The 13,609-nt window shown below is 45.2% G+C and overlaps 1 protein-coding gene across 4 annotated transcripts in view; it reads left to right on the top strand.

Annotated features, from left to right (window-relative positions):
- The first annotated feature begins 325 nt into the window (after nucleotides 1–325).
- The window catches only part of CAPN6 (calpain 6), a 69,537-nt gene continuing 56,253 nt past the window's right edge, over nucleotides 326–13,609 (top strand). For 3 of the 4 annotated variants that reach the window (XR_015259754.1, XR_015259752.1, XM_086756619.1), the window contains exons 1-3: nucleotides 326–725; nucleotides 8,130–8,217; nucleotides 9,054–9,228. Coding sequence is in view for 1 of the 4 variants with exons in the window: in XM_086756619.1 (XP_086612745.1) it covers nucleotides 9,064–9,228 (165 nt within the window). In the remaining 3 variants the exon portion in view is untranslated. Of the gene's footprint in view, nucleotides 726–6,627; nucleotides 6,677–8,129; nucleotides 8,218–9,053; nucleotides 9,229–13,609 lie in introns of those variants that run through there. The other variant, XR_015259753.1, reaches the window with a different exon arrangement.

A 13,609-nucleotide genomic window follows, 5' to 3' on the forward strand; every position in this document is an offset into this window, starting at 1 on the left:
TTCTGTCCCGTACAGGGCTGCTTTGGCATTCAGGTTGTTTTCTTCTCCATGAGTGAAACAGGAATGGCAAAATTGGGCAGTTCTAGACCGTGAACAGTTAAGCCAGGAGAAAGCACCCAGCAGTGCGCGAGAGCCATCCCCAAGGCTGCTACAGGCTTGCCACGGTGCCAGAGCCAAGGGCACAAAGCCACTGCTTGGGTTTTGCTGCATCTTGTGCCCTGCACAACCCCACCCAGCTGTGAGTCCCACAGAAGCCATCTGGGACTCTTCCCCACGGCCTGGACGGGCCGTTATTGGAAGGGACACACTGAGGCAGAGGCATTGACGCTGGCTTTATTCAAGAGAGGAACAGCGTGCAGCCTAATAAGGAATATAGTCTTTTTTCATGGTGCACATGAATCTGCCCTGTTTTCTGTACAAAAAAAAAATAAATGCCTGCAACTCTTGCCAAACAGCTTCTCATCACCTCCTTCTTTCAAAGTTCATTCACAGTCACAGCTGACAAACAGCGTACTGGGAGTAAACAGGGCTCTGCATTTTGAGTCGGCTCAGAAGGTTTCCTGGTGTCCCTGTGATTCATCCCTGGAAGGGTCATCCTGAAACACACCCCTTGGTGATGAGATCTTGGTACAGCCCAAAGAGTTTCAGGTTAAGAAGCCGAGGGGATCTCTGCAGGAGTCACTTTGGAGTTTGGTGTGCTCAGAGCAGGGACGGACTTCAGCCAGGTAAGTGCCAGAGGAGCCTGTAAACTGGTATTTACGTGATTTGCACCTTTATCACCAGGGTGAAAACTCTGTACATGCACTAATGAGCGCTTCAGCCAGCGTAGTGAGAAAATGCCTTTGTCTACTGCAGAAATGTACATGTCTTTTAGAAAGTCAGATCTCGACTGTATGCGAACTCTGAGCCAAATGCTCGTTGCGATTTAGTGCAAAAGCATGGTTGCTCTCGTTTCTTCTCAGATAACCAGTCTAATGCTAGTCTTCTCTCTACAGGCTTCATTCACACTTATTCTGAATAAAGGGGCAGACTGGTAAAGTGTGATTTGATCTCAGTGCTCATATAATTCTGTTTTCCATACAGGCTCTCATCTTCCCAAATACTGTCAGCTTTCACTTTGGATTCTTTCACTGTGAAATTCAAGTGGTTATTTTACTTTTTTTTTTGTTGTTCTTGTGAAGGACAGATTTTTATACTGCGTCTAAAATAGTAGATAATAAAATAATGGAGTGGCCTGATAGGGAATTAGCCATTAATCTGCAATCATGGTCTTTTTTTTTTTTTAAAACTAACTTTATGAAAAGGCAGAATGGAGAGACACTGGAGTTCTGATGAAAGTTGTTTCCTGTGGTCTCAGCACAAAAGCTTGGCTTGAATGAATCGACTGACATTGCTGTTAGTGGGGTTTTTAGAGCTTATTGTAGATCACTTGACTTGGATTAATGTTAATTGTAACAATTGGCATGTATAATACTAAATTACTTTTTTTAAAAAAAATTCAAAATTGGAGCTGTACCTCTGTGTAGGTAGCTGCAGACCTGTCTGGTCTTAAGGCTGCAGTGGAAGCCACTGGAGATCAAATGTTCTTTGAAGGATACGGACACCTGTGTACAGAAAACTCTGTCTGCCTGCGTATCCTTAGCAATGTGTCCCATAGCTGCTTTGTGTCTTCACTAAAAGGCAGGTATTATACTAGTTTAGCTAAAGGATCAAGCTGTACTAAGGTTGGATGCTGTGCAGTATACGCAGCCCAAAACAGGACTCCTTTCATGAGAGAAAGCAGCAGCATAAAATGACCAAGTGGCAGTTGCTGTCCCGAAGCAGAAGTGACTGCCCTGAGCACCTGCTTCCGAGACCTGTTGAAAAGGTAGCAGGTGCTGACGGTGCTGGTGCAGGGTTGTTTAGAAAAGCATTTTAATCTTGCTTGTCAACTGCAGGCAAAGTGCCAGATATTCCTCCTTGTGCTGCTCTGGGAGTCGGGGACCCTCAGAGTCCGGATGTGAGTAGACTTTTTTGAATCCCGCTTTTCTAGTTCGGCTGAAGGCAGCAGGGCAGCTTGTGCTGCTTTTTGACAGCAGCAGCCTGTGCCTGAGAGCACTCGTGGAGAAGTAATTCTCTGTTTGGGGTGAGCGGAGTCAGGCTGCTGGGCTTCCCTCGAGGACTGACCTTGGCATGGAGTTGTCTGTGCTGCAGGTGTGCACGGCACAGGGGAGGCGAGCTGGGAGCGTGGCTGAGCTCAGTCCTGGTAGCCTCATCCTTATAGCGTTTAGTTGAATTGAAGGAAAGAAGCCCTGGGTTTTTGTCTCTGCTTGCAATGATATTTAAGCATTTTAGCCATTGAAGGTTTCACCTGGAAACCGGTCAGTTGGAGACAGGTCTGCTCTGCTGCTGACCCCATTCCTTTTTAAATCTTTGCCTTTGCCCAAGGGGAGAGAGAAAATGGTTAAAAGCTGTTTCACAGGCAACTGCACTGAGATAAACTCTCACAGAAGAGGCAAGGAGGGTAGAGAGGGAGTAAAGCCAGAGTTTACCCTCTCCGAGTGTGTTTGGCCAGGACTCTGAGTGGTTTTAATCATGAAATCAGCGTTGTACTGCTGAGTAATCCCATGCAGATATGCGTGTTGATTCTGCTCAGTTTTCAAGCTGAAAAGATCACATGCACCCCTGACAATCAGCCCTACAAATTCAGCCTCCTCCTGCTCATGCCAGATGGAGTCCTCCCCCCTTGGCCGTCATCACCTTTTCTCAGCTGCTGTTTGCTCCACCTGTCCAGCCCCAGCACCTGAACGCCGGAGCAGCTGTGCTTCTTATTGTGGGATGGAGGGGTTAGCCAGCACCTCACACTCCACAGGGCTGCAGAACGTTTGCAGGGTGTGAGCCCCGACTCCAGCACTCCCTTCCTGAAGGGTAAGAAAGCTCTTGCATTTTATATCACCAGGACCTGACTAGAAGAGAGGTGGGAGAGAGAACAAACTGTGAAAATCAATGACAGGATTCCCGGCGGAGCTCCTGCTCAGCTCCCGGGCTTATGGGAACAGCAGACTGGGTCCTGAACCGACATCCACCCTCCTGAGCTGCCTTGCCTGGGCTCAGGCTTTGCAGTGCGAACTGCATTCTGGCTCCCGGCTGAAGTGCTGTACAAAGTCTCTCTGTCCCAGCAAGACCTAAAAGAAAAGCCTGCTTAAGCATCATGACGTTCCTGCTGTCCAGTCCTGTTCCTGGTGTCCAGTTCATCTCCCCTGCATTTCTGCTTAGAAGTGATAGGATATGGGCAGATATTCTGAGATGAAAATGTGTGAGTTTTCCTCTCTCAATTTTAATACCAATTATGGCCAAACTGCACAGCAGAACAATGTTGGCACCTTCCTGTTTCTGTGAGAAGACAGATGCTTGTGTATCCTTCCCTTAGCCAATTCTTAAGCTGAGCTAGACAGAGAAACCTTTGTATGCCTATTGAAGTACGGAGTTACAGAGGCCATAAAATAGTCAAATTAACCTTATTTTCTTGAAAAAAATCCAAAAGCTGGATAAAAGAAGGGCAAATACTGTGCAATCATGGTATCTCGAGAGCATGCAATAAAACTTGGTATTTCATCCACGCAGGGAGAGCGTTGTTGTCCAAAACAACTGAGAAGCCCTGGGACCGTGGTCATTAAAACTAGGCCGGGTGCTGTTAAATTATCCTGTGCAGCAAATTTGATCCCAGTTCAATAAACTCTTACTAATGCAATTGTGTAGCTACACAATACAGATTTAGCACAGACTTGATACTTTTATATTGGCTTATGCAGAAAAAGAGAGGAAACCCAGTCCAACACAAGGACTCCCAGTGCAGTTAAGCGTGTTGAACTGTTTAAAAAATCTGAATGAGTAAATTTCTCCGGTAGCAATGCTCTGTGTTACAGGCAGGATACTTCTGATGCATCAGTAGCAGTGGAACAGCCAGGATCACAAAACCGCAGTGTACGTGAAGTGGAAACTTTTAAACTGCTTTAAATTCCTCCGCGCTTTTAATACAAGTTTGCAAAGTCACTGCTTTGTAAGGACCTGGGATCATTCTGCACAGGAAGAGAGGGCAATAACCTTTTCCAGCTGGAGCCCTGGAAGTGCATTTAATTAGTCTTACAGAAAACTAGCTCAGACTCATTTAAAGCTTTTGGCTGCAGGGCTGTTTTTTTGGAAGCAGTCACTGATTTGGTTTCTCTGAAGCAAGCTGAGTTTGGAGAAAGAAATGTTTGGGAAAACACTAAGCTGTGTTTGCAAACAGTTAAATACTTGAGTCCCTGTTTTGCTGCCGCAGTCCAAACAGTGATTTTGAGGTTTGGTGATCAGTCAGTATTGAAAGAACAGAGTTGGGAGGTTTTTGTGGACGGTCAAGACAGCCGCACAACTGCACTTAGAAAAGAGAAACCCAAGAACCAGATGTTCGTTGTTGTTGGTAATGCTGCTGTTCGCATGAAACAAGAGCAAGCTTGGCACCTGCAAACGGGTAGTAATCTTAAAACCAGGATGCTACCCCAAAGCATGGCATACACTGCGTATATCCTTGCTGGCATTGCTCCGTGTTCTTCCCAGACGGGCTCCTGGAACAGCAGGAATGTGGCTGCAGGGCTGGGGGTGCCTGAGCTTGGGCACCTTCATCTCGGGATCCACTTGCTGGAAGAAGCAGCTTTATGTTCAAAGCTGTGTTCAACTGTGGTGTTAAATTCTGGCTAGAAATGCACTTTGCCCTTTTAGTCCTGGTGCTGTGCATGGAAATTCCTCCGAGTCCTGCAATTGGAACGAATTCCTGCAACGAAAATTGGGGTGTGTTATAAAATGTATGTGTTGCGATGTGGCAGGCTGCTTCATTGAAGAGGAGTTTAATCTAGAACAGAGGGTTCCCTGCACCTGCTTGGCAGGGTTCGCTTTTGGGACTGAAAGTGCTGATTTTTGTTAAGGCACACCCAGCTCTGTGCCGTCTCTGCGCCCCTCCTGCAGGGATGGGAGTGGGAGGGATGCTTCCGCGTGCAAGCTGCCTCGCTGCTGAGGGTGCAGTTGGCTTAACAGCCGCAAGTACTTCTCTCTCTTTTTACCCTCTGTGTTGCTTAGTTACACAGTGACAAAAATGAGGTGACTTCTCAAAGAGGTGACTTCTGTTAGGTTTTGTGTGCTTATTGCATGAATTTAATGGTAGCAAGGGTGTAATTTTTCCCCTCGCGTGCCTGTCTAGACAGTTAGTCAGTCTTGTTTGTTGTGGATCTTCTATGTAGCAGCTGGGGAAGAGAAAGTTTAAGATGGGAAAATGTGAGTGTAAAGAAATGCTGTTGCGTAGTAGAAAAAATACTTGCAGCTCATCTTAATGCTCTTGTGAGGAACTGGATTTCAAGTGAGTGTCCCTTTAACTTAAGGCTGCTAATAACTCCAGGAGCTGGTGTTTGCCGCTGTGTTGAATGTGATTTAGCCGTACTCTTTCTGGCCCTGACACGGGGAAGCATCTCTGAGTATTAACTGTAAGTAAAAAAGAAATGCTGAGGCGGGAACGCTGCAAGTAGAGCCTGATTGAACAGGGGACCTGCACTGGCTTATCTTCGCTGTTCTGCTGAAATCCTTTTTCCAATCAAAATAGGAATTTCACTGGAAAAAGACAGAGTCAGAGAAAGATGTTAAAGCTCAGTGGTTGAAAGCTGAGAGATGTGGGACCTCCTGTCCTCCTGCTGTTATCGGGGGGGATTGCCATGGAGCTGTAGACCCTTGGGGTCAGCTGTGCTGCCCGGAGAGGTGAAGTGCTGGGGAGCTCAGCTCAGAGGCTGGAAATGTTAAAGAGCAAAACTGTAACTGTATATGGCCAGGGAAGGAAACCAAAAACATAAGAATGGCTGACCTGTAGAGCTGTTCAGGGCTTGTTTTCCCCTCTCCTTCCTCCCTCTTCTGTCCCTTCCTCTCTACAGAGCAGTAGAGGGTCTCCGAACTGTGATGCGGTATTTTTAGGATCGTGTTTCTTAGTGCTCGTTACGCTGCGTGCGGCTCACTCTGTATCACATGACGGCGCAGCGAGCCCTGGAAAGAGCGGCTGCCAAGCCATGCTTGGTGTTTCCTCAGCGCGGCTGTACGTTCGGAGTGTCAGCCAAACCAGAGGTAAATCTGTTGGGTGTAGAGCAGGAGAAGCTGTGCTACTGCGTGCTGTGAACCTGAGAGAGGAGGAGGGAGTGCAGTTCTTAGTTTGGGAGCTTTGGTATTCAACTGAAAGTCAAAAACTGGGAGCTGCTTCAAAAATAAATCTTGGAGTGGGAGCCAGGTGCCTGTTGTCTGTCTCAGCCAGGTTAGGCCATGTCCTGGACACCCCAGGAATGGAGGGGCTCAGCTGTGGTCCTCAGTGCTCAAACTACCGGGCTGTTGTGTAGCAACTGCATTTACATTCTTTACTGTGGACTTTCCAACAAGAGACTTCTGCTGTGTTTCAAAAGGGTGGGTTTGGGTTCCTGTGAAAGTGGACTCCTACCTGTTTACCGGGTGGTGATGGGACTTCAGTTCCGCTCCAGAGCTCAGTGTCTCCTGGGATGGGCAGCCCTGGGAGCCTGAGTCCCTTCCGAAGACACGCGCTCAGTTGTTTGCTCGGGATGGCACAGGGAGCCTGGAGAGAGGCAAGCTGACAGCCTGGCCAGAGAAGCCTCCTCCTTGTTGGCGTTCCCCTTGGGTGAGCGCCGTCCTGCGGAGCCCAGGGTGAGGCAGCAGCCTGATTTCACGTGCTGTGATTTATGACCGCGTTCTGCGCATTGCTGCGAGAGTGGCTGTTGTGTAATGGGGTGTTAATCCTGGAAGAGCTCATGTTCCAGTCCGGCCGATAGAAGGGGAGAAAGGGTGGGGAATGAGCTCATTAAAGACCTATGGCTATGAATTAGGCCGTGACAGCTGAAAGCCTTATCACCCAGGGCTATTTTAAAAACAAGCATATCTTGCAGATAGGCTCGATTTAAAATGTTAGTTAGCTCGTGGGGAATTTTAAATAAGCAAGAATGAAAGTTATCGTGAAATAATCTATATCCCACTCAAATTAGCCAAACTATTTAATTTTTTTTTTTTGTCCCTAAGCTATCTTTATATAATTGTCAAGTTGTTCTGCACTTGAGTTTAAAGAACTGGTTTGTGGGGGGAAGCAAGTCTATTTGCCTTGTCTTGGGAGGCCGTCTGCCAAGTGAGATGCCTTGTGACTCTTTGAGGGAGATAACTAACAAGAAAATAGCCCTTAAGAAAAAGGAAATTGCTAAAAATGGCATAGTATCAGTGAGCCATTTTGGATTTGGAGAGTTCATTTAAGTGTAGTTTTGTTTTACTGAGGCTGGAATACATAGTCACTATGGATTCCGTGACCCAGTTCTGGAAGAGCGAGCCTTGGCCTGGCTGAAGGTATAGGGGTTTTTCTATCAATCCAGCAGCATCAGGATTTGATTCAAAGTAATTAAAGTCCTGATGTAAGCAAAAGTTATTGCTGGATTCTTGCCTTGAAAGAGGATGGAGAATGAGCTGGCACTTGAAGATTTGGCTGGTCAAAATATCAAAAATAAAGCAGTTCTTTGTCCTGTTGGTTTGCCGTGTAGGATTCTGCTGGTAGAAATTAGGTGGTACTTACACTTCCGGGTAGATTACTCTGAGTGTCGTTAAGAGGTTTTGGAATGGGTGCAAGAATGGCAGCAAGGTAGAAGAGCACTCCTGAATAAAATCACAGAACGATTTGGGTTGGAAGGGACCATTAAAGGCCATCCAGTGCAGCCCCCCCACAAGGAGCGGGGACATCTCCAACCAGGTCAGGTTGCTCGGAGCCCCGTCCAGCCTGGCCTGGAATGTTTCCAGGGATGGGGCATCCACCACCTCTCTGGGCAACCTGGGCCAGGGTTTCACCACCCTCAGTGTAAAAAATTTCTTCTTTATATCCAGTCTAAATCTACCTCCTTCTAGTTTAAAACCATTACCCCTTGTCCTGTCTCATCTAATTCGTGCTGCAGGTGGCTCGACTATGAGCTGAGATCACTGCAACAGGACACAGCAAGTAGGCTGCTAGGACAATGTGATGCCACGCTCTGTTGCATGCATGTTGTTTAACTCTTGTGATCTGACATCAGGACAACTTGCATTTGTCTTTATTGTTGCAGATAACTCAAGGAAGGGGATATACATCTCTAACCCGTGGCAGGAAGAAAGAGGAGAGGAATTTTGAGGCACAGGAGCATTCCAAACAGAGTAAGTTCAGATACTCTCACCACTCCCTCTCTTGAAATAGAGGTAGCATCCCTCATGTCCTCCAGACTTCGGACTATCCTGAATGATTTCTGTAGTTGATTTGACTTGTAGAATATTCTTAAGCAACTTATTTGGCTATGACTGTAAACTTGCCAGTTAGATAGTCATGATTCTGGAAACTAAGGCCTGAGAACAAATTATTTAGGTTTTTTTCGTTGTTGTGGTGGTTTTGTTTTTTGGGGTTTTTTTTTTTGTTTTTTTTTTCTTTAATTGTCATCTATTTGCAAATATTTGCTGCTTCTGGGAATTCAGTTCCCTGAACTATAGCATAAAGTTCAAAGACAATAATATCAGCCAAAGTGTTGTCACTTAAATGAAGATGGAGAACTGTGGAAATCTGTGTTTGATTGTCTTTAGGCATGAGAGATAATTAGAGCTTTAGTGGCCAGAAGAAGAATGTAGGACAGAAAGATGGTCCAGCCTTTCGCACATGGTACAGGCTGAGAGCCAAGCCCTGCTCTGTTACCTTCCAATCCATTAGACAAAGCAAAATGCTGGGTTTGTGCCTGCTCTGGACTCTCTAATGTCTTTCCTGAGAAAAGTTGTGGTCAGCCAAAAATACCATCCTAATATGTAAGATCTGATTGGGTTTTATAGTTTTCTAGCCTACTACTTAACATAATCTAATTTATAATCTGGTTTTTTTAACAGAAATCAGTAATTAATCTTGTTTAGAACAAGTTACATGCTTTGTTGTTAAAGACCAATGAGTGGTACCATGTGTGGACTTTAAAGACGCTTCATAATTTGTGCAAGCCAATGTTCATCTTATCTAGGCAGAGAGATATGTCTTCGTCAGTGCAACTCTTCAGAGACCAGAAGTACCACGAGCTGAAAGCGCAGTGTATCCAGCAGAGACAGCTCTTCGAAGATCCTGAGTTTCCAGCCTCGGATGAGTCCCTCTTCTATCAATCAGCGCCACCAAGGAAGGTTGAATGGAAGCGCCCAAAGGTAATTGCTGCGCTCCTTGTGAGGAGGTGCTGTGTATTGTTCCACTCCTACTGTCTTCTCTGTGCTAAAACATAATTACGCGAGTATTTTCTCCCTCCCTTTTTCATTAATTTCCTGTCACTGTGTGATTCAGACAGCAGCCCCTCTGCGTCACATTGCTGTCCGAAGTGAAAGTTATGCCTTCCTGTAAAAAGACAAAAAGGAAGCATTCCGTCCAGAACAACCGTGCTTTTTACTGTTGATGGCTCTCTAGTAACAAGCAGCAGTGTGAGGTGACTCCAGCCGTGGTGATGTTTAAATTAGCCCTCTTTAATTAAGAATAGCAGTAATTAATTAAGAATACCAGTCATAGATCAGTCAATACAGAAATATATTCCGTGAATAAATTCTTCGTTTCCCATGGATGTGTACCTGCCTAGGTTGCTGTGTTAACAGAAGCATTTCAGGAAGGTGTTGAGATTCTTGATTGAAAGATTCTCTTAAGTACCATTGCTTCTGAGGGCCTGGTGTGTACACATAGTAATTGTAATACAAAATCTGAGCTTTAGGTATCCAATCTAGTGCTCCCCCCAAGTTGTGTCTTTTTTTCTTTTAAGTTATATATAACCCTTGCAAGAAAAGCTATGGAAAATTATATTTTATTAACTGAGTAGATGGCATCTTTCTGCCCAGAATACTAAACAACTCAAATAATAATGTGGGATTTTTGTTCATTATTATAGCGCTCTGCATGTTTTCAGAGTAACTTGCCCCTTATTAAAATGTGTGGGGAAAGGAAGTCTCACAGTAGCAAGGGGAAGTTTCTCCAATCTCAAATAGCTGTCTAGGAACCACAAAGCCCAGCTTTGTGCGGGTCTTAAGAGCTTTGAATGACTTCTGCAGTATAAGGCAGGATGCTCACAAGCTACTCCCAGGGAATATGTAACTATACAGATGTGTAGCGGATGCGGAGGAGAGACGGTGAGCTCCCAAGAGGTGTCTAAGCAAACCTTTGTTCTGTAGTGAACTTGATACCCTCTTCCTTGGTGGTGTTTCATAGAGGATCTGGTGAAATCTTAGCTGCAGTTTTACCCAGAGGGAATGGAGAGTTTTCCTGTATTGATTGATACAGCCTCTGGTCTCTGGATGGCTATGCTGAAGTTCCTGTGAATTTTGCCTTTGAGTTCTATAAACCCTGATTACACACCAGTCATCTCGTATTCAAAATGAGCAGCTATCATCTATACACAACCAGTAACACGTATGTTTGCCACTTCTACTAGCATCTTAACAGGAAAACAAATATGTTATTCGCTTCTAATTGTGACTATTGTACTAGACATTTCAAATTGTTAATATTACTTATAGTTGGGGTCTGTTAACTGGTTTGCTCTGAGGTTTTATGTTTCACATATCTTGAACTTAGAAGGTAGTTGACAGACATAAGCAAATAATTCAGAAGAACACAAAATCATTCCCAACTTCGACAATGTGGCTTTCCATCAGAGTGTGTGATCTGTTCTCGTGCTCTGACAAATGTAATGAAGAGGACAGTGGAAGCCTCTAGCCAGATGCACACAGTGTTTTTACCCTTAAATGTGATGAACTTGTCCTTTACTTCACCCATGTCCTCTTTTTGGATTAGGGTTAATCTTCTGGAAGCACAAACCTGGGTGTCTTTTTCTAAGAAAACATGATGCAGATGACTATGTGATCTACTTCATATGCAGCTGGTACTGTTCCCTGTGACAGGGGATGACAGTTGAGGCTGACCAAGGCTTCGCTGTATTTGCCGGGGTGGCAGTAGACTGGTTTTTTCATATTATTTTTTTTCCTGTGTTCATTTCTCACAGCGGCTTCAACACTGAAATGTTAGTGAGTGGAGCAAGGGTTGCTTTCCTGCTTCTCATTTTAGCATTCCAAGTAATACATGAGAGTGAAGAACAGGGAAAATGAATTTGGAAGAAAAGTAGGCATTCCAAAGTCTTTGGGTTTATTTTTATTTCTGTAGTGCTTTCCTGTTTGTTGGAGTCTTCCACCCCCTCCTAGAAGGGGAAATACCATGCAACCAGTCACAACAAGGTCAGTGAAAGCCTTTGTGCTTCCTGAGAGATGTGTAGCAAGAGCTGGACTCTAGGCAAGGATGCCATGTTAGGCCATCCCCAGATGTTTGTACAGCACCTTGAGTGAGATGGAACTAAATGATCATAGTTTCCTGTCCTTCTGCTGTCTACATAGGCATGGGTAGCCTGTCCAGATGCTGGTATTATACCAGTACGAGCAAGCAGCTTTTTGTTGTAGAAAACCTGCATAGCTGTCTGAGCAGCTGGGGAGTGCTGCCCAGCGCGTGCAGAGCTGGGGGCTGCTGTCGCTGATGCTGTTGTCCAAACAAGTGCATTTGGGATCTGTGAATCTAAAGTTTTTATAAGGAGAGGTGAAAGCTGGTATTTTAGTTTCAGCTTACAAATATGATCCTTTGTTCAATTACCGTAAATGGTTGGTGGTGGCCAGACAGAGCAAATGCTTGGGGAGAGTATCTTTGTAGTCAAAAGGGTTTTATTCTGCCCTCATGGAAAAAGGAGTATAAGTGAGAGAGAGAAAAGAGGAGGAGAGAGAAAGGGTTTCTTCCACTTTGTTTTTTGTCCTTGGATCTGCACCTGCAATGTTAAATATGTTCTGTTTGCTCATTCCAGTCAGACTCTTAGCGATAGGTCATTAACAATCTGACATTAATTACTTGTTTTGTACTCTTAAAGTCTCTTTGGGAAAGAGAACAAAGACAGAACAGTGTTACTTCTGTGGCACCCCGGTATTAAGAAACTGAAGGACACAAAAGGCCCTGTGTAATTACCATGCAGTCTCCCTAGGATGGCGTGACTTTCCAAGGAGAAATGTTGTTACGGAAAGATAATCCAACAAATAAGAGCGATGAGCGATGTGCAGTGCTGGGTCTTGGTTTCTTTGGGTGCAGCGTGGCGTGCTATGCAGTGGGCAGGCCAGGCGAGCGGGTTCTGATCGTACGCAGGAGCTTAGGTGCGTGTTTGCTGGTAATGCTGTATTTCAGCGCTGGGTAGTAAATGAACTCAAAGGGTCCAGCCCCATCCGGGGTATCCGATAGAGCTGGTTGAAACATGGAAGTGGCAAGTTGTAGCACTCTGAAATTCCATGTTTTATTCTAAGTAGGAAAAAGAAAAGTCTGAATGTGCAAGATCTGCCTAAAAATGAGCTTGGACCTTATTCTGCTTTGTTTTTATATCACCTTTCTTTGTGACACTCTCCACACCAGTGATGGGTTATGAAAAGTAAAAATAGTATAAAAATGCCAAGTTGTTTTTCACCTCTGGGGGAAAAGAGATCTGGAAATGTTGGACTTTATTTCATAGAAAAAATCATCTTTGTCAGAGTGACGTTTTCTGACAGATTTGATGAGAGATGACTGCTGGCTGTAATTGCCCTGGCAGTCGGTGTCTGCCGACACTGCCACTCTGCCCGTGGTGGCCCGCTGTAGCCTCAGGGGAGGGGAGGGCCTGTCCTTTGGTTGCTCAGCCCAAAGCAGTTTTGGGCACTTTAGTTGGGACGTGCTTTGCCCAAAGGTTAGATGCTTGCAATGGATGTCTGATACGGGGCAGTCGTGACCAGCTCCCGTCACAGGCAGTAAGAGGAACTGGTATATTTAGGATGTGATTCGACTGACGTACCTGAGATGTTTGCTGCAGGCTGAGATGAATCATGCCCCACAAGTGCCGGGTCTCTGCTGACCGGAAGTTCAGAGGATGAATTCAGGTGTCGATGCCAACAACATAAATCCTTTACTGGTGTTTCAGGATGTTGGGCTCTGCTAATACATCAGTTCCTCTGTCTACCTGTAAAATAATATCTGAGCTGAGCATGACCATTTCAAAGGTGCAGCATCTTCCAGGGCCCTTTAGTGTGCAGGAAGCCTCCTTGCTGTAAGAAGTGTCTTTATGAGGTGCAGCTTATTGCCTCCTTTGCCTCCGACACCACACAGGGAGATGCTCCCACTGCTTCTGTGTGTTGGCTTTTAGCATTAAGCAGCTCTAGTGAAAATACGCGGGAACAACAGTCACTTTGCTGAAAGGATATTTTGTCTGTCTTATTTTTAACTAAACCTCGGGTTTTATCTCGTTTTTTTTTTCACTGAGCACTGACCTTGCAAAAAGTATTAAATCCCAAGGACATCTTTGTCAGCGTTAAACAAATAGCAGTGATCCCCCAGCCAGGGCAGGCATCCGTGTGGGGAAAGAGTGGATAAGCTTGCTTCAGAGATAAGCGATGTTCTTTAGTGATTCATAAAGCAAAATAATAGTCTGATCCTACAGAATGAGAGTCTTATCGTGTGCTTTCCTGGTTTCCCTGCTTGACCCTCTGTTTTATATGACTT

The sequence above is a fragment of the Chlamydotis macqueenii genome, chromosome 11, assembly GCF_036417535.1.
Source record: "Chlamydotis macqueenii isolate bChlMac1 chromosome 11, bChlMac1.mat, whole genome shotgun sequence".
Taxonomy (NCBI): domain Eukaryota; kingdom Metazoa; phylum Chordata; class Aves; order Otidiformes; family Otididae; genus Chlamydotis; species Chlamydotis macqueenii.